The sequence below is a fragment of the Rana temporaria genome, chromosome 10 (genome assembly GCF_905171775.1).
Source record: "Rana temporaria chromosome 10, aRanTem1.1, whole genome shotgun sequence".
In the NCBI taxonomy this organism is placed as follows: domain Eukaryota; kingdom Metazoa; phylum Chordata; class Amphibia; order Anura; family Ranidae; genus Rana; species Rana temporaria.
The window spans coordinates 29,226,280-29,244,729 of NC_053498.1; the positions used below are offsets into that span (position 1 = coordinate 29,226,280).

The following is an 18,450-nucleotide window of genomic DNA, read 5'->3' on the forward strand; positions in this document are numbered from 1 at the left end:
CGTACACACGATCTGATTTTCCGACAACAAATGTGTGATGGCAGGGTTTTGTCGGAAAATCCGACCGCTTGTATGCTCCATCGGACAATTGTTGTCGGATTTTCCGACAACAAATGTTGGATAGCATGCTTTAAAAAAGTCAGTCGGAAAAAATCAAAAGTAAAAACACGCGTGCTTCGAACCAATGCCAACCATAAGTCAACATTAGCAGAAGTTGTCCAAAGGGTGGCGCTAAAGAGCAGAAAATCCAGGTAGTGTTGTGTATGTTGGCTGAAAAAGGTCTACCGTCTGTATGTAGAACAAGTTCACGCCCAATGCCCTTTCCATGACTTTGTCCGATGGAAATCCAATCGTGTGTACGAGGCTTTACTCTTTAAGGCCTCACTCTTTAAGGCCTCATGCACACTGGATGTTAAAATATCATTATAAAAACGCCAGTAGCTTTGCAGTGAGTTTTCCAACTTTTTTCAACATTTTTGCAATAGAGTTTTTTAGCATTTATTCATGTTTTTAGTGCTTTTTGAAGATGTTTTTGTTTTTTTCAATGGATCAAAAACATAAAAAAATGCTGTTTTTTTTCTTGGTTTTAGCCGTACCAGACCTGAAGGGTCTGGTATGGATTTTTTAGGGGAACCCCAAGCATTTGTATTTTTTTTCAATTACGCTGGGTTCCCTTCATATTTATACCAGACCTGAACGGCCTGATATGGAATTTGGGGGGACCCCCACTCACTTTTTTGTAATTTTTTGTAATTTTTGAAGGAAAAAATGCTTGCACTATTAATGAATTGTCGGGCCACCAAAGGGCCTGGTAATGGACTGGGGGGACCCCTGTCATTTTTTTCAATTACTTTTCTCTGTATTGCCGGGAGCGACAATTCATGAATAGCTGCGAGTAATTTTAAATGACTTTTTTTCCTTCAGAAATTACACTTTGTGCAGGGACAATTCTAAACACTGGAAACATGCACTACTTTGCATGCATACTTTAGACACCCCCTGGGTATGAAATTTAAAGGAATATTTCACTTTTATTGTTTCACTTAAGCATTATTAAAATCACTTCTCCCGAAAAACTTCAGTTTTTAAAACTTTTTTTGCATTGATGCATGTCCCCTGGGGCAGGACCCAAGTCCCCAAACACTTTTTAGGACAATAACTTGCACATTAACCTTTAAAATTTGCACTTTTGATTTCTCACGTTCGAGTCCCATAGATTTTAACGGTGTTCGAATGTTCGCATGAACTTTTGGTCTGGAAGCATGTCAGCCCAATAGGGCTGCAGTGCCTGAGCAAAACATGGTTCGCAGAGCCACATAGGTATGAACCTGGGCTAAGAGGGGAAAGTTATAGACAGCCTCTACCAGGCCCCCCTGTTAACCCAATGTGGCCAGGTATGGGTGGACTACCTGTACTTTATTGGCAGCCCTGGCTACTGATATCACATCCAAGATGGCAACACCCAGCAGTCTCAGAGCTCTTGGATGTCTTCACATGGGAGAGGTTAACAGGTAAATAACATGCATAAATTAGATTGATTGCACATATAATCTTGTAGCGCCCTGCTCCCATTGATCAGGCGCTATGCTAAATTTAGTGGGTGTCTGGTCCGATAGTTGGCTCAGACTTTAATGATTTATGCTAAATCAGCCTCTGTTATAGCTGTGGCTGTGCCTGAAAGGATGTTCCCAATGTTGCCTGTAGGTGGCGATACCACCACAGGCCAATGTTGGAACACGGGCAGGCAATGGTGTATTGGGTGCCTTTTCCCGGGAACAGCCGAGTGGGAGTGGTCTCCCCGCTGGGCATGCCGGGGAAGGCTACTTAAGGGGCAGACGCAAATTTTTGGGGTCCTTCGCCTTGTGGCCCTCCTGGCGCGAGGTACGTGTCGTTGTGATTTTCAGTCTCGAGGCCATGTTGGCCTGAGGCTGCCTTTCTACCAAGTAGGCCCAGCTATACTGGCTGGGAACTACAGCTGCAAAGAGATCCCAAGCTGTCTGTCTACTAGAGGAAGCTACTTAATGGAGGAAACCAGTGAAGGACCTGCCCAGGAGAAGACCAGGCGGAAGGCTAATGTCTCGGGATAGACCTGGTGACCCTATTAGGAGGGATCTACAGTTCAAGTTACCCTACAATTTTGCTGGGTCAGCTTAACCACTTAAGACCCAGACCAAAATGCAGGTAAAGGACCTGGCCAGTTTTTGCGATTCAGCACTGCGAAGATTTAACTGACAATTGCGCGGTCGTGCAACGTGGCTCCCAAACAAAATTGGCGTCCTTTTTTTCCCACAAATAGAGCTTTCTTTTGGTGGTATTTGATCACCTCCGCGGTTTTTATTTTTTGCGCTATAAGCAAAAATAGAGCAACAATTTTGAAAAAAATTCAATATTTTTTCCTTTTTGCTATAATAAATATCCCCCAAAAATATATAAAAACACTATTTTTTTCCTCAGTTTAGGCCGATACGTATTCTTCTACCTATTTTTGGTAAAAAAAAATCGCAATAAGCGTTTATCGACTGGTTTGCGCAAAATGTATAATGTTTACAAAATAGGGGATAGTTTTATTGCATTTTTATTAATATTTTTTTTTTTTACTACTAATGGCGTCGATCAGCGATTTTTTTTTGTGACTGCGACATTATGGAGGACACATTGGGCAATTTTGACACATTTTTGGGACAATTGTCATTTTCACAGCGAAAAATGCAATACAAATGCATTGTTTACTGTGAAAATGCCATTTGCAGTTTGGGAGTTAACCACTAGGGGGCGCTGAAGGGGTTAAGTGTGACCTCATATGTGTTTCTAACTGTAGGGGGGCGGGGCTGGACGTGTGACGTCATTGATCGTGTTTCCCTATATCAGGGAACACACGATCAATGACAGCGCCACAGTGAAGAACAGGGAAGCTGTGTTTACACACAGCTCTCCCCGTTCTTCAGCTCCGGGAACCGATCGCGGGACTCCAGTGGCGATCGGGTCCGCAGGTCCCGCGGTCACGGAGCTTCGGACCGGGTCGCGGGCGGGCGTGCGCCTGCGACCCACGGCTGGGCACTTAAAGAGGACGTACAGGTACGTGCTTGTGCCCAGCCGTGACATTCTGCCGACATATATGTGCAGGAGGCGGTCCTTAAGTGGTTAAAGGCTCTTTAACTGTATGGCTGGAAGTTCGGGTGTTAAAATCCTGTGGCAGAGGATTCTGGACTAATTCGTTTTGCTCATAACCAGTCTGTGGCAGAGACTGTTGCTGATTCAGTTCATGCATCATTCCAGCTGCTAGGCCAGGTGAGAGGGGCCTTTCCGGGTGAGCAATACCCACTTGAGAGGAAGTGGTGAATGACTATTGGGACTTAGAAGTTTTCTTCAGTGATCTGTACTGCACACCTGAACCTTCCCCTTTCTCCCCTTCATCCTTTTACTTTTCTTCAATTTAAGAGAAAGATAAAACCTTGCTTAAAGGGGTTGTAAAGGTTCGTCTTTTATTTTCTAAATTGGTTCCTTTAAGCTAGTGCATTTTTCCTTCGATTTGTTTGAATTTCTCACTTCCTGTTTCTCCTCAGTAAGCTTTCCACCATCATCTGAGCGGTGGAAAGTCATTTAAAACAGCTTACTGAACACCTTACTGAGGAGGAACAGGAAGTGAGAAATTCAGACAAAGAAAAAAAAAACATTTAGAAGGGAAATTGAAGGAAAATTTTAGTGAACCAACAATGCACTAGCTTAAACTAACCTATTTAGAAAATAAAAAACAAACCTTTACACATAGCTCCCAACTGTCCCTGATTTCGAGGGACTGTCTCTGATTTCGAGGGACTGTCCCTGATTTGGAGCAATGTCCCTCTGTCCCTCATTTCTCCTCATTTGTCCCTCATTTTGCTCTGATCTATATAGTTGTATATAAAATGCACTTTTTATCTATCAAAAAGTGTTTTCCAGCGCTACACCTTTCATCTGATTTCTAAATATCTGCATTTGTACATTCCAAAAGCCATTATAAAGGAATAGTAGTTGTAAAAAAAAATTACTTGTGGGTTTAATCTTGTTTTTTTTATTCTAGAATTCTCCTTTAAGGGGGCGTGGCAAGGGGGTGTGTCCTATGCCTGCATACTTTTGCTGATACCGTGTTTCCCCCGAAAATAAGACCGGGTCTTATATTAATTTTGTCTAGAAAAAACACACTAGGGCTTATTTTCGGGGTAGGGCTTATTTATTTACGGTATGTACAATGACAATCTTAAAGTAGATCTAACCATAAAAAAATCCTGTTCTTTTAAAGCACAGTGCTTGTGCTGTATAATTTACCCCTCTCTACAGTATGTTCTGAAAATCCTGGAATAAAACAATAAAACATTTTTTTTAAAGTTCCTGTGTTCGCCCTCTCCCCACCTCCCCGTCAGGTCAGGAGTAAATTTTCAACATCGTTTTAAAAACATCTTGGTTAAAATCCTTTTAAAATGTATGTAATCCGTTTTATAAAAGGATCACACTGGTATAAGCTGCAGTGTATCTCCCATTGCAAATGTCTCATGGAGAATACCTTTTTACAGCTCCCCTGGTCGCTCACTTGATCTGCTCTTCTCCATGCTGAGATCCCTGCTGTCAGCCCGCTCTGTGCACTGAAGAGGGAGGGGCCACAGAAGTCAGCTGGGAGGAGAAGAGAGGGGGGAAGACCCGAGATCCCCGCTGACGTCAGCCCGCTCCGTGCCCTGAAGAGGGAGGGGCCGCAGATGTCAGCGAGGAGGAGACAAGAAAACCTCCGGCGGGACTGCGGCGGCTGCTAATAAAGTATTTTGTAATACAGTCACAAGGGGAGACACACTGCACTCCATACCAGTACGATCGTCCTACAAAACAGACCACAGTTTTTTAATGTACTTTACTAGGGCTTATTTTCGGGGTAGGGCTTATATTGCAGCCTTCCCAAATAATCACGCTAGGTCTTATTTTCGGGGAAACACGGTAGGTGTCCCTCATTCGCATTTTAAAAAGTTGGAAGGTATGCCTTTACAACCCCTTTAATGTTTTACGTCTCATGTGGACATTGGAGTTCTTTACAGACTTTCTTCCCCTAGACGACGAATATTAACTCGCAGCTCCTACGGGGGTAGTGCTACAATCTTATGGGAAGATTTATGCTGAATGGTTTGGTGATGGGGTTTCTGTAACGTAGTGATACATTTATGGTTCCTCTTAGTCTAACATGATCTATACCCTACACAGGGCAAACATAGTGCAGCATCTACAAGGTACACAAACAGAGGCGACACGTTCTAGCAGGTTCAGGTCCCACGCTTCTGACCTCTGAACACTGAGCTCACTGTTTGCATGGACTTCTGCCCTGACAACACATCAAGAAGAGTATATAATGAAGTGACCCTGGAGCCTGGTTAGCCATCGAGAACACCGACAAAAGGTAAGGATGGAAGAATAGGGACTGGGGAGAACGGGGCTATTTCACAGCATTTGTAAAGCACTAGATAAATCAAATACTAGCAATATTTACACACTGGATTATATATTTTCGTATTTGAGTAATGCGAATGTGCTGCCTATGGGGTAGATTCAGGTAGGAGATACGACGGTGTATCTCCAGATACGCCGTCGTATCTCTGAGTGTGCGGCGTCATATCTATGCGCCCGATTCATATAATCAGTTACGCATAGATTTGACTAAGATCCGACCAGCGTAAGTCTCTTAGTTGCAATTTTAGGCTGGCCGCTAGGTGGCGCTTCTGTATATTTACGCGTCTAATATGCAAATTAGGTAGATATGCCGATTCAGAAACGTATGTTTGACCGGCGCATTCTTTTACGTTAGGCTTTTTCCGGCGTATAGTTACCCCTGCTATATGAGGCGTATCCTATGTTAAGTATGGACGTCGTTCCCGCGTCAAATTTTGAAAATTTGACGTAGTTTGCGTAATGGGGATGTGCATAATTTACGTTCACATCGAAAGCATTGGCTTTTTGCGGGTTAATTTGGAGCATGCGCACTGGGTTACTTTCACGGACGGTGCATGCACCGGTAGTCAAAAACGTCATTTACGTGGGGTCATGTTTTATTTGATAAAACACGCCCACCTCTTCACAATTTGAATTAGGCACGCTTACGCCGGCAGATTTACGCTATGACGCCGTAACTTAGGGCGCAGGTTCTTGGTGAATACAGAACCTGCCTCACTAAGTTACGGCGGCGTAGCGAATCTGAGATACGCTACGCCCGCAGAAATTTACGCCATTCTACCTGAATCTACCACTAAGTGTTTACAATTGACTGATGAGGTTTAACCAGGGACCACATTTTTCTATATCTCTATATACAGTCCCGATCCTGACCTCCCTGGGGCCCTAAGCAAAATGACATATCACATTAAAGTTGAGAAGCAGGGGGGGCGCTGCCGACAGTGAAATGTCACGTTAATGATTAAAGTTGAGAAGTGGGGGATGTCAGAAATGACATCTTACATTAAAGCGAGAAGCAGGGGGTACTGACTTCTTACCTCTTCTCCCATGCAGCCAGCGAGTAAGAAGCGGGGTGAGGGGCCGAAAATGACTTCTCACCAGGCGGGGGCCTCTAGTAATTTGGGGGGCCCTCCGCAGCTTTGCGGGGCCCTAAGCGGCTTGCATAGTGAGCCTATAGGGCGGATCGGACCTGTCTATATAGTGAGATGTATCGTAAATGGGACCAAGGGAGGTGGAGGGCTTTTAAAGAAAACTGTCACTGAGAGAATATTGAAGCAACCATTGCTAACCTCTCCTACTGAAAATGTTAGTTGTCTGGCTGTTATGCTGATTCAGTGGCTTCAGAATTTTCTAAGCCACTTACCCAGCTGAAAGTAAACAGATTAGGAATTCTGACCTTAATCTAACTTACCTGATCTTCTCAAATTTTCCTGGTTTGTGACTTGTATGCCAAGAGCAGTCAGGCATCTAATAATAGGGGTCAGTAATGGTAGCCCTTTCATTTAATATGGTTTCTGTTATTGCAGCCATATGGGTCTAATAATGGTATGCACTAATTTTCCAGGACAGGTACTGCATCTCTCTCACTAATACCAACACACACTGGCCCGGATTCATATAGATCAGCGGTTCTTTAGATCCGCCAGATCTACCTGTTTTACGATCCGCCGGTGCAATTTAGCGAGGCTAGTGCATGATTCATAAAGCACTTACCTCGCAAATTGCACCATCGGATCCTAACTCCCCCCGGCGGAATGCAAATTCCGCGGCTAGGGGGAGTGTACAATTTAAATCAGGCGCGTTCCCTCGCCGATTTAACTGCGCATGCGCCGCCGGCGAAAAAGCCCAGTGCGCATGCTCCAAATGACGTCGCTAGGACGTCATTGTTTTCGGCGGCTAGGTTACTTACGGCCATCCGTATTCCCGACGTACTTACGGAAAAGACGTAACAAATTTAAAACTCGGCGCGGGAACGTCGGCCATACTTAACATTAGCTACCACTCATATTAGCAGGGGTAGCTATCCGCCGGAAAAAGCCGAACGCAAACGACGTTGAAAAAGAGCGACGGGCGGGCGTACGGACATGAATCGGCGGTTCTCCTCATTTGCATATGCGACGTGTAAAAAAAAGCGACGACACCTAGCGGCCGGCGGGAGATTACAGCCTAAGATTCGACTGGTGTAAGTCACTTACACCAGTCGGATCTAAGGGAGATCTATGCGGAACTGATTCTTATGAATCAGTCGCATAGCTTTGACCGTGGGATCTCATAGATACGACGGCGGATCAGGAGATCCGCCGTCGTATCTCTTGATGAATCTGCCCCACTATATACAATATTAACAATTTTAAACATTTCTAGACGTGCGTCTCAATCTCCCTTTCTTCTGAAGCCCAATTTGCATTCGGATCACACTTCAGAGACTACTGACAGGTGGTGAGAAAGCGATGGGACTCCTCCTCACCACTTGGTTTCACCCCATTTTTTCCACCCAACGCAGCACAACCGCATGTATTGTGGGGAGTTTGCAGCACTTTCCTATCTGTTTGAGTGTGTAACTTTCGGCGGGCCCATCGGCCGCTAAATGTCAGGTAAACTTTGCCACAGGTGTGAAACATCGTGACCGCGTTATTGCCACCCCAACTGCACGTCTAAGTAAAGACCACACAACTGCCGCTCAATAAATATTTTCTCTTTTTTGGACCATTTTCTGTAAACCCTAGAGATGGTTGTTCATGAAAATCCCAGTAGATCAGCAGTTTTTGAAAAACTCAGATCAGCCTATCTGGCACAAACAACCATGCCATGTTCAAAGTCACTTAAAGCGGAGTTCCACCAATATAAAAGTCAGCAGCTACAAAAAGTGTAGCTGCTGACTTTTATTACTTTTATTTTATTAATTGGACACTCACCTGTCCCACCGGTCCAGCGATGCAGGCGTACAAAGCCCCACTCCTCTCCCCCTCCTCTCTGAGGCGCCGTCAGTGTCGCTGTGGGTGCCCAGCTGTGGCTTCACAGCCGGCCACGCAGTGCGCATGCGCGAGCCACGCTTTGTGCTGTGACTGGCCAGGCAAACATTTGGGACCTGTGACCTGTCCCAGATGATTGTCAAGAGGGAGGGGGGAGAGGTGAACTTCCTTTCCGGTGCCGCGGTGCCCCAGGAGGAAGTGGGAGCTGGATGCCTCTAAAAAGAGGGTTTCCGTTCCCCTTCCTTCCCCCCCCAAAAAAATACATGCCAAATGTGGCATGTAAGGGGGTCACCATCCTTCAAAGCGGAAGTTCCATTTTTGGGTGGAACTCCGCTTTAAATCCTCTTTCTTCCCATTTCTGATGCTCGGTTTGAACATCAGCAAGTTATCTTCACCACGTCTAGATGCCTAAATTTATTGGGTTGCTGCCATGTGATTGGTTGATTAGAAATTTGTGATACCAAGCAATTGAACAGGTGTACCTAATAAAGTGGCTGGTGAGTGTTAATTTGTGGTCGAGTTGCAAATATCAAATCTCACAAGCAGATAGAATTCTACAAAAAAAAATCTAAAACGACAGCATTTATTTTTGATAAAACCTGGGAGTGGTGGGGTGGTGCCTTAGAACAGAAAAAGTTTTTGACATACATTTTTTTTATTTGTAACATATAATGCTTTTCTCACAGGAACTGCTGTGGACATCCCAAGTTAAAACTATGAAGCTAACACAAGTCGTAGCAATTTCTTTACTCGTTGCACTCCTCAGCTCAGGTCAGTACCTTTGCCATAACTTCTCCAGGCTGCTCCTTTCATTGGAAACTATGGTCATTAGGAAGTAAATGCAAACCGGTGCACAGATGAACACTAGAGTATAATGAACAAGCAGTAAAAGCACTTTAAAATAAGCTCTCGACTCTGTATCTATAGGCATTATGGAGAAATTCATTTTAACCACTTAAGACCCGGACCTTTAGGCAGGTAAAGGACCTGACCAGTTTTTGCGATTCGGCACTGCGTCGCTTTAACAGACAATTGCGTGGTCGTGTGACGTGGCTCCCAAACAAAATTGACGTCCTTTTTTCCCCACAAATAGAGCTTTCTTTTGGTGGTATTTGATCACCTCTGCGTTTTTTATTTTTTGCGCTATAAACAAAATTAGAGCGTCAATTTTGACAAAAACATCAGCAGATGACATCACATCATCACTGACTGTGGAAACTTCACACTGGACCTCATGCAACTTGGATTCTGCACCTCTCCACTTTTCCTCCAGACTCTGGGACCTTGATTTCCAAATTAAATACAACATTTTTCACAGTCTGTGATGATTTGGGAAACAATGTCATCTGCTGGTGTTGGTTCACTGTATTTTATCAAGTCCAAAGTCAGTGCAGCCCTCTACCAGGAAATTCTAGAGCACTTCATGCTTCCCTCTGCTGACCAGCTTTATGGAGTTGCCGATTTCATTCCCCAGCAGGACTTGGCACCTGCCCACACTGCCAAAAGTAGCAGCAACTCCTGCCATCTTGTGGGCAAATAAAGTTTTGCATTTTCAGTAACAATACCCAGTGTTACATAAGTATGTGCCATACCTGTGGGTCTTCCATAGAATACTACAGTGATCTCCACAAGCACCACTGTGCTGCCTGGCTGCATTGTGATCACAGGAGTTTGCTTGTTCAGAATTTAGGGAACACTTTGCATTTTCTCAATGAATGCAATGGCCCGGAACAGGGAGTTGGGCGGACATTACGCCGCCATAACGCAAATACCGCACGCCACGCCGACGCATCGCAGAGAGGCAAACATGGAATTCAGGAAGCCAGTGCTCCCAACGCTGCGTCAGCGTGACGTAGTTTTCGAAGGCGCAGGCCGGTGTAGGTGGAAGTGGGCTTGACCCATGCAAACCCATGCAAATGAGGCGTGACCCCATGCATATGATGGTCCGAGCGCCAGACAAGTACGTTTAGCGAACTGCGCATGTGCCGTGACGTGGACGCATCCCCCTGCGCATGCTCACAACCACGTCGGAACAACTGCCTAAGATACGCCGGATCACTGCGTACGCCATGAACGTAACCTACGCCCAGCCAGACACACGTCCAACGTAAAATACGCCGGCTTGTGTTCCCTGGTGCAGACCTTTGCATGTCTGCTGCTGGGTTACACCTCCTTTATGGGGCTTAACTTTACGATGGACGTACAACTTACGCGCACCTCTCGTAGCCTGCGTCGGGCGCACGCAGGTTCGTGAATCGCCGTATTTCCCTCATTTGCATATATGAATAACTAATCAATGGGAGCGGCACCATGCTCCCAGCCTAAATGTGCGCCCACTCTACGCCGGCGTAAGCAAGATACGTCGGCGGGGTGTAGCCTGGTTTTAGGCGCATCTCTGTTTGTGGGTCTTGTGCACAGATATGACGGCGCACATTTGCACTTACGTCGGCGTAACTTGTTATACGTCGGCGTAAGTGCTTTGTGAATCCGGGCCAATGTATTTTCTGATTGGATACAGTAGAGATGGCACTTTACATTCATTGAGAAAATGAAGAGTTTTATCTGAATGGCGCCTGTGCCGAGAGAGCAAACGACAGTGTTCAATAAGCAGCATGGCACCCGGGCGAATTTTGTTTTGATGTGTCTGTATTATATTTCACCGATTTAAACTGAACATTCAATTGGGCTTTACCATATTGTTTATTTTCCATCTTTAGGAATTGAGAGTTACAGGGTCCATAAACGAGAAGCTGAAGAGGAGCCTGGCATTCTGGAAAAAGCACAAGGATTTTTCCAAACAGCATACAGCAGCATCAGCTCTGTAGCAGAGGGAGTGTATGATAAAGTAAAAGAGACTGGCGTTCAAGACAAAATTATGTGAGTACATGAGAGAAAAGCATACATTTTCAGCTGCAGCATGTGCATACCTCTAAATGGCTGCATTAAGGGGGGGCGGATATTTGTCTTTGATGGGTATCCTGTCCCCACTTATGAGAATACGGCCCAAATTAAGTCACAGCTCAGCTCCCTTCTTCTTCCCCCTCCACCGGGCCAGCAGTAGAGGGCAGCGGTGCCTTGTGCATGTACAGTAAGGACCCAGTGTGAATGCTATACTGCCGGGTTTCTTTATCCACAATGGCGGGGCAGCACCCAACAGCTGATGGAAACATCCCTGGATTTCAGGACAGACGAGTGTCCTATTATTAAAAGTCAAAAGTTGCAGTATGTGTAGCTGCTGGCTTTTAATTTTTGCAGGGGTGGGGGGTACACCTCCTTAACTGCTTGTTTTTACCACCTCCCAACTGCAAATGTAAACTAATTCTAAATGTATCATATAATAGAGTTCTGTAGTTCTCCATGTTCCCCTTAACTCATTTTCTCATCAGACAATATGTACTCTCTTGATTTGGTAGAACAAAGGAACATTACCCCTTGAATGGGATTTTGAAATCCACAGACACTGATATGTATCAAATAGTAATTTTATTACATAAAAAAGACAGATCTAACACAGTGGCCTGGATTCAGATAGCAGTTACGACGGCGTATCTCTGGATACGCCGTCTAAACTCTGAGTTGCGGGGTCGTATCTATGCGACTGATTCATAGAATCAGTTACGGATAGATTTCCCTAAGATCCGACTGGCGTAAGTGTCTTACACCGTCGTATCTTAGGCTGCATATTTACGCTGGCCGGTATGTGGCGCTTCCGTAGATTTACGCAAGGGATATGCAAATTAGGTAGATACGCCGATTGAGAAACGTACGTCCGCCCGGCGTATTTTTTTACGTCGTTTACGTTAGGCTTTTCCCGGCGTAAAGTTACCCCTGCTATATGAGGCGTATCCTATGTTAAGTATGGACGTCGTTCCCGCTTCGAATTTTGAAAATTTTACGTCGTTTGCGTAAGTCGTTCGCGAATAGGGCTGTACGTAAGTTACGCTCACGTCTAAAGCATTGACGATTTGCGGCGTAATTTTTCCGCATGCGCACTGGGATTCTTTCACGAACGGCGCATGCGTCGTTCGTAAAAAACGTCAAATACGTGGGGTCACAATTAATTTAGATAAAACACGCCCACATCATCCACATTTGAATTAGGCGGGCTTACGCCGGACCACATACGCTACGCCGCCGTAACTTAGGGCGCAAATTCTTTATGAATACGGAGATACGTTACGCCCGCCGATAGATAAACCATTGTATCTGAATCCGGGCCAGTGATTTTATATTAAAAACGTCAAAGGTCTACATATGACAACAAAAAAACATAATACAACAATACATATATAATGACACAGATACTCTCCAATGAGTGGTAATCCCTAGCACCCGACCAGTTTCCAGTTTGACACCTTCGCCAGGAGTATAAAGTAGGGATAAGTAGGGTCATAGATTGTTTAATTCAATAAGAGTGGTTTCATGTAGAGAGCATGTGAGGCAACTGTTCTTGATGGGGTACAAGTGAACGTTAACCCCAAAATCAATGGGGGCTTTAAATAGAAAATTCCCAGGTCTGGTTTCAGCAGGTAGATAGCAACAGTTAAATTCCAGTGGCTAAAAAACATGGACAATTTATGTTCCAAAGATCAGGACAGGATCTTAGCCAAAGCCTTCAATGAAGCCCCATGATCTGTGGATAGCCCCAAATAGTCCCTGCCTCTATGCAATCGCCATCGGTCGAATGGGAACTGTCCCTGAGAATAGCGTCTCCCCTCTCATCCGTGCCACCCCCGTCAAAAACAGTTGCCTCACATGCTCTCTACATGGAACCACTCTTATTGAATTAAACAATCTATGAACCTACTTATCCCTACTTTATACTCCTGATGAAGGTATCAAACTGGAAACGTGTCGGGTACCAGGTATTACCACTCATTGGTGTCATTATATATGCATTGTTGTATTATGTTTTTTGTTTTTGTTGCATTTGTCATATATAGACCTTTGACGTTTTTAATATAAGATCACTGTGTTTGATCTGTCCTTTTTTATGTAAAAAAAATACTATTTGATACATATCAGTGTCTGTGGCTTTCAAAGTCCTACTCAAGGGGGAATATTCCTTTGTTCCACATTTTCAAGGATGATACCACTACACTGTTTCTCTGACATGGTGAAAACCTCCTCTTTTTCTTAATTTGCCATTAGGGTGAACCTCCACTTTAAATGTATTTTATTGGGATTTTCTTGTATAGTCCAGCACAAAGTGGCACATAAATGTGAAGTGGAATGAAAATGGTAAATGGTTTTCAATTTTTTTTTACAAATAAATATCTGAAAAGTGTGGCATGCATTTGTATTCAGCCCCCTAACTAAAATCTAGTGAAACTAATTGCCTTCAGAAGTCACCTAATATGTAAATAGAGTCCACCTGTCTTTAATTTAATCTCAGTATAAATACAACTGTTCTGTGAGGCCCTCAGAGGTTTGTTAGAGAACCTTAGTGAACAAACAGAATCATGAAGGCCAATGAACACAATGTTCTGGGGAAGCTTAAAGCAGGGTTAGGTTATAAAAAAAATATCCCAAACTTTGAAAATCTCACGGATCACTGTTCAATCCATCATCCGAAAATAGAAAGAGTATGGCACAACTGCAAATCAACCAAGACATGGCCGTCCACCTAAACTGACAAGTCGGGCAAGAAGAGCATTAATCAGAGAAGCCGCCAAAAGGCCCATGGTAACTCTGGAGGAGCTGCAGAGATCCACAGCTCAGGTGGGAGAATCTGTCCACAGGACAACTATTCATCTGGTCTTTATGGAAGAGTGACAAGAAGAAAAACATTTTTGAAAATAATCCATACAAAGTCCTGTTAGCAGTTTGTGAGAAGCCATGTGGGGTGATCTGGTCAGATGAGACCAAAATTGAACTTTTTGGCCTAAAAGCAAAATGCTATGTGTGGCAGAAAATAAACACTGCACATCACCCTGAACACACCATCCCCATCGTGAAACACGGTGGTGGCAGCATCCAATTGAGAATCTGTGGCAAGACTTGAAAATTGCTGTTCACAGACACTCTCCATCCAATCTGACAGAGCTTAAGCTATTTTTCATAAAAGAATGGGCATAAACGTCACTCTCTAGATGTGCAAAGCTGGCAGAGACATCCCCAAAAAGACTTTTGAAGCTGTAATTGCAGAGAAAGGTGGTTCTCCAAAGTATTGACTCAGGGGGGCTGAATACAAATGCACACCACACTTTTAACATATGTAAAAAATAAATTGAAAACCATTTCTCATATTTTCCTTCCACTTCACATCTATGTGCCACTTTGTGTTGGCTTATTACATAAAATCCCAATAAAATACATTTACATTTTGGTTGTCAAAATGTGGAAAATTTAAAGGGGTAAGAATACTTTTTGAAGGTACTGTAGGACTAAATATTATTTGCTATTAATGTATTCTTTAACAGTCCTATAGAAGCCAAGCAGAACTTTTTTTTTTTAATGTGTAGCGCCCCCTTACTTTCAGTATGGGCGCTACGCTAAAGTTAGTGGGGAATGGGAGAGTTATTTTGCTCCCATTCATAATTTGTTAAATTCTGGCTGCTGTCATTCCTGAACTGTCCTGTGGGTCAGTCTGTGCTCCAGGGGTGCCGATCCCACCCCTGGGCGACAGTTGGCGCTAGAGGGGTTCTGGCAGAGCCGCTTTCCCCCAGCAGCCAATTAGAGGAGTTTTCCCTCGCGGGGCATGCTGGGGGAAAGTATATCTGTGGCAGACGCCATTTTTGTTGGTTCTTCGCGGGTTCCAGGTGCGGCACCCACCTTTAGGGTTTGCGCATCCAACAGACCCCGGCGATATGTTGCTGAAAGGGGCCCCAGTGACTCGCTGGGTCCTCGGCTCTATTGAAGAGATCCCAAGCTATGTGCTGAACGGTGGGGGATCGACTCAAGGAGAACCCAGAGGCAGGTTATCTGAGGGGCTTGGATGAACCATCGGGGATCCGGTGACCAGGACATTGACAGGTACACTTCAACTGTCACCCGGTGATCCTAATCGAATCTACTGGGAGGAATTCGCTCAATCCATTTAGCTCATCCAAGTACTAGGCCTGTGTCAGAGGTCCCTAGAGCCAGGCCTGTGGCAGAGGTCTGTTCCTCCCAGAAACCTTAAAGTGGCGCTTCGGCTGCCAGGCTCGTGGCAGGAGGCACTTCACCCACTCTGGCTAGAGTGGTGACGAACCGTATCTACTACTACTGAGAGCAGGATTGCTCTTTCTCATATCCAGGCCTGATACTGCAAAGTTCTCTATTGCTTCATCAACCTTTTCTCTCTACCTCATGTTGATGTTGGTTAGGTTGGGCCGAAAATAAAGCATTCAGAAAACCTTAATTTATTGTCTGGACATTCGCTCACTAATCTACTCATCAACTTCACCCCTAGACAATGATAAGAGGTAACTTAATATGCCGATCCCAACAACAACCAGCGGCTCCTGAGGGCGTGGCGCTACAAATGTTTACTAATAGAAGATAGAAAATAATTAATTAATATGGTTACTAAAAAAATGTGCTTAGCATTTAACCCCCTTCACTTTTTCACTGAACAAACTGGTGCCAATACAACACGAACAAGCGCCTTGTTTATGCAGCTGGAGCTGTGTACATGTTTCTCATGGGGACACAGCGGCTGTATAGACACAGCTGTCTGTGATAATGTGTCAGTCATGCAGAGGTAAGTGAGCAGTCCTAGATACACCGTCTGCGTTCAGGGCCACTCACCCACTACTACATGCCTGTCACAATAAGATGAGCAGTTGTGCTTGTAAGAAAAGCTTGCTTAAAATGTTTAAAAATGGGATTCATGCTGATGGAAATAGACATAGTTTGCGATTACACAATATTAAATCTTAAATTAAATAATATTAAATAAATTAAATAAATAAATAATAAATATTTTATAAATAATAATATTAAATATTATATTCTGACTTTTTATTTCCAGGGAAATTTATGACCAGACGACAGAGAAGGTAAAAATCTATTACGGCGTCCTCTCTGACCAGGTATATCACCTGGCCGGCAGCCAATAATGGAAAATGCTTTCTGAAAATCAAAAGTGATGAAGAAGCGAGGCCGAGGCATTTCTTTTTCTGCAACTTCATCTCACTGATCTTCTAACTGCAATGTTTACTATCCTCATTATTCAAGAACAAAAAATAAAGCATTAATTGCACCATAATTATCCTCTTATGTATTAAAGTGCCAACAATTCATGCAGCGCTTTACATACAGTATCTCACAAAAGTGAGTACACCCCTCACTTTTTTCCAAAATATTTTATTATATATTTTCATGAAGAAATTACATTTTGTTACAATGTAAAGTAGTGAGTGTGCCGATTAACACAGGGGCAACCCGACCTACAGCGCGACTCTGCAAGGCGACTTCAGCATGGCTTGGAGCAACTTACAACGTGACTATGGGCTAGATTCAGTAAGGAGTTACGTTGGCGTATCTGTTGATACGCCGCGTAACTTCTGGGATGCGCCAGCGTATCTTTTTTCTGTATTCAGAAAGCAAGATACGCAGGAATTTTGATAAGATACGTATCTTAGGGTGCATATTTACGCTGGCCGCTAGGTGGTGCTTCCGTTGATTTCGGCGTAGAATATGCAAATGAGCTAGATACGCCGATTCAGAAACGTACATGCGCCCGGCGAATTTTTTTATGTCGTTTACGTAAGGATTTTTCCGGCGTAAGGTTACTCCTGCTATATGAGGAGTAACCAATGTTAAGTATGGACGTCGGGACAGCGTCGAATTTTGCGTCGTTTACGTTGTTTGCCTAAGTCGTTCGCGAATAGGGCTTGTGTAAACGCTGTTCGTTAGAGACGTCATTTGCGTGGGATCATGTTTTATTTGCATAAAACACGCCCACCTCTTCACAATTTGAATTTGGCGCGCTTACGCCGGCAGATTTACACTACGCTGCCGTAACTTAGGGCGCAGGTTTTTTGTGAATCCAGCCCCAGCCTCACTAAGTTATGGTGGCGTAGCGTATCTGAGATACGCTACGACCGCACAAACTTACGGCGGGCTATCTGAATCTAGCCCTTAAAGTTGCCTCCAGGACAGGTGATTTTGGCTGTGGCCAATCACAGAATAATCAGCTCTGTGGGAGGGAGGGGTTTGCCTGAGTAAACTATTTTCTTTTCCTGTAAAGTTGCTTCAGTTAAGATGGAGATCTGACTTTGGAGGCCACTTCCATTGAAATCTATGGGTACAAGTTGCCTAGAAGTCGCCTTGAAGTAGCACAGGAGCCTTTTCTGAAGTCGGAACGACTTCATTAGTGTACATTAAGACGGCTCTCATTGACTAACATGGGATTACTGATGTCAAGCGACTTGGGGCGACTTGAGGTCTGACAAGTCGAATCCCAAGTCGCTGTAGTGTGAACCAGCACTAACAGTGTACATTTGCTGTCCCCTCAAAATAACTCAACACACTACACCGCTGTAGAAAAAATGTAGTTGCACTTTTCAGCGCAACTACATTTTTTCTATTGTCTATTTTTGTGTGTATATCACTTTTTAGTTGCTGCTTCTTATTGGTGTTCACTTAGCGCAGTATTTTTTTCCTACACTACACCGCTGGCAACAAAAGTGAGTACACCCCATGCGACTCATTAGTGTTACAAGGTCTCAGGTGTGAATGGGGAGCAGGTGTGTTAAATCTGGTGTTATCGCTCTCACTCTCTCATACTGATCACTGGAAGTTCAAAATGGCACTTCATGGGAAAGATCTCTGAGGATCTGAAAAAAAGAATTGTTGCTCTACATAATGATGGCCTAGGCTACAAGATGATGTCAATCAAAGTCAGTTAGCCAATCAAGAGAGAGAGGGAGCAGGGTCAATCCACAGCTCTGTGCCGAATGGATACACAGAGCTGCAGCTCAGCTCAGGTGCCCCCCCCATAGCAATCTGCTTGCTGTGGGGGCACTCGAACAGGAGGGAGGGGCCAGGAGCAGCGAAGAGGGTCCCAAGAAGAGGGATCAACTGC

At 44.3% G+C, this 18,450-nt stretch overlaps 1 protein-coding gene across 2 annotated transcripts; it reads left to right on the plus strand.

Annotated features, from left to right (window-relative positions):
* The first annotated feature begins 5,332 nt into the window (after positions 1 to 5,332).
* LOC120916477 (apolipoprotein C-II-like) lies at positions 5,333 to 16,629 on the plus strand. 2 transcript variants are annotated; one of them, XM_040327461.1, is made up of 4 exons: positions 5,333 to 5,416; positions 9,125 to 9,209; positions 11,156 to 11,315; positions 16,393 to 16,629. In XM_040327461.1, exons 2-4 carry the CDS (start codon positions 9,155 to 9,157, stop codon positions 16,478 to 16,480), a joined length of 303 nt encoding a protein of 100 aa, XP_040183395.1. In that variant the 5' UTR covers positions 5,333 to 5,416; positions 9,125 to 9,154; the 3' UTR covers positions 16,481 to 16,629. The 2 variants fall into 2 exon arrangements, with proteins under 2 accessions (XP_040183395.1, XP_040183396.1); XM_040327462.1 differs by having other exon boundaries at positions 5,394 to 5,412; positions 9,123 to 9,209.
* Positions 16,630 to 18,450: the final 1,821 nt, after the last annotated feature.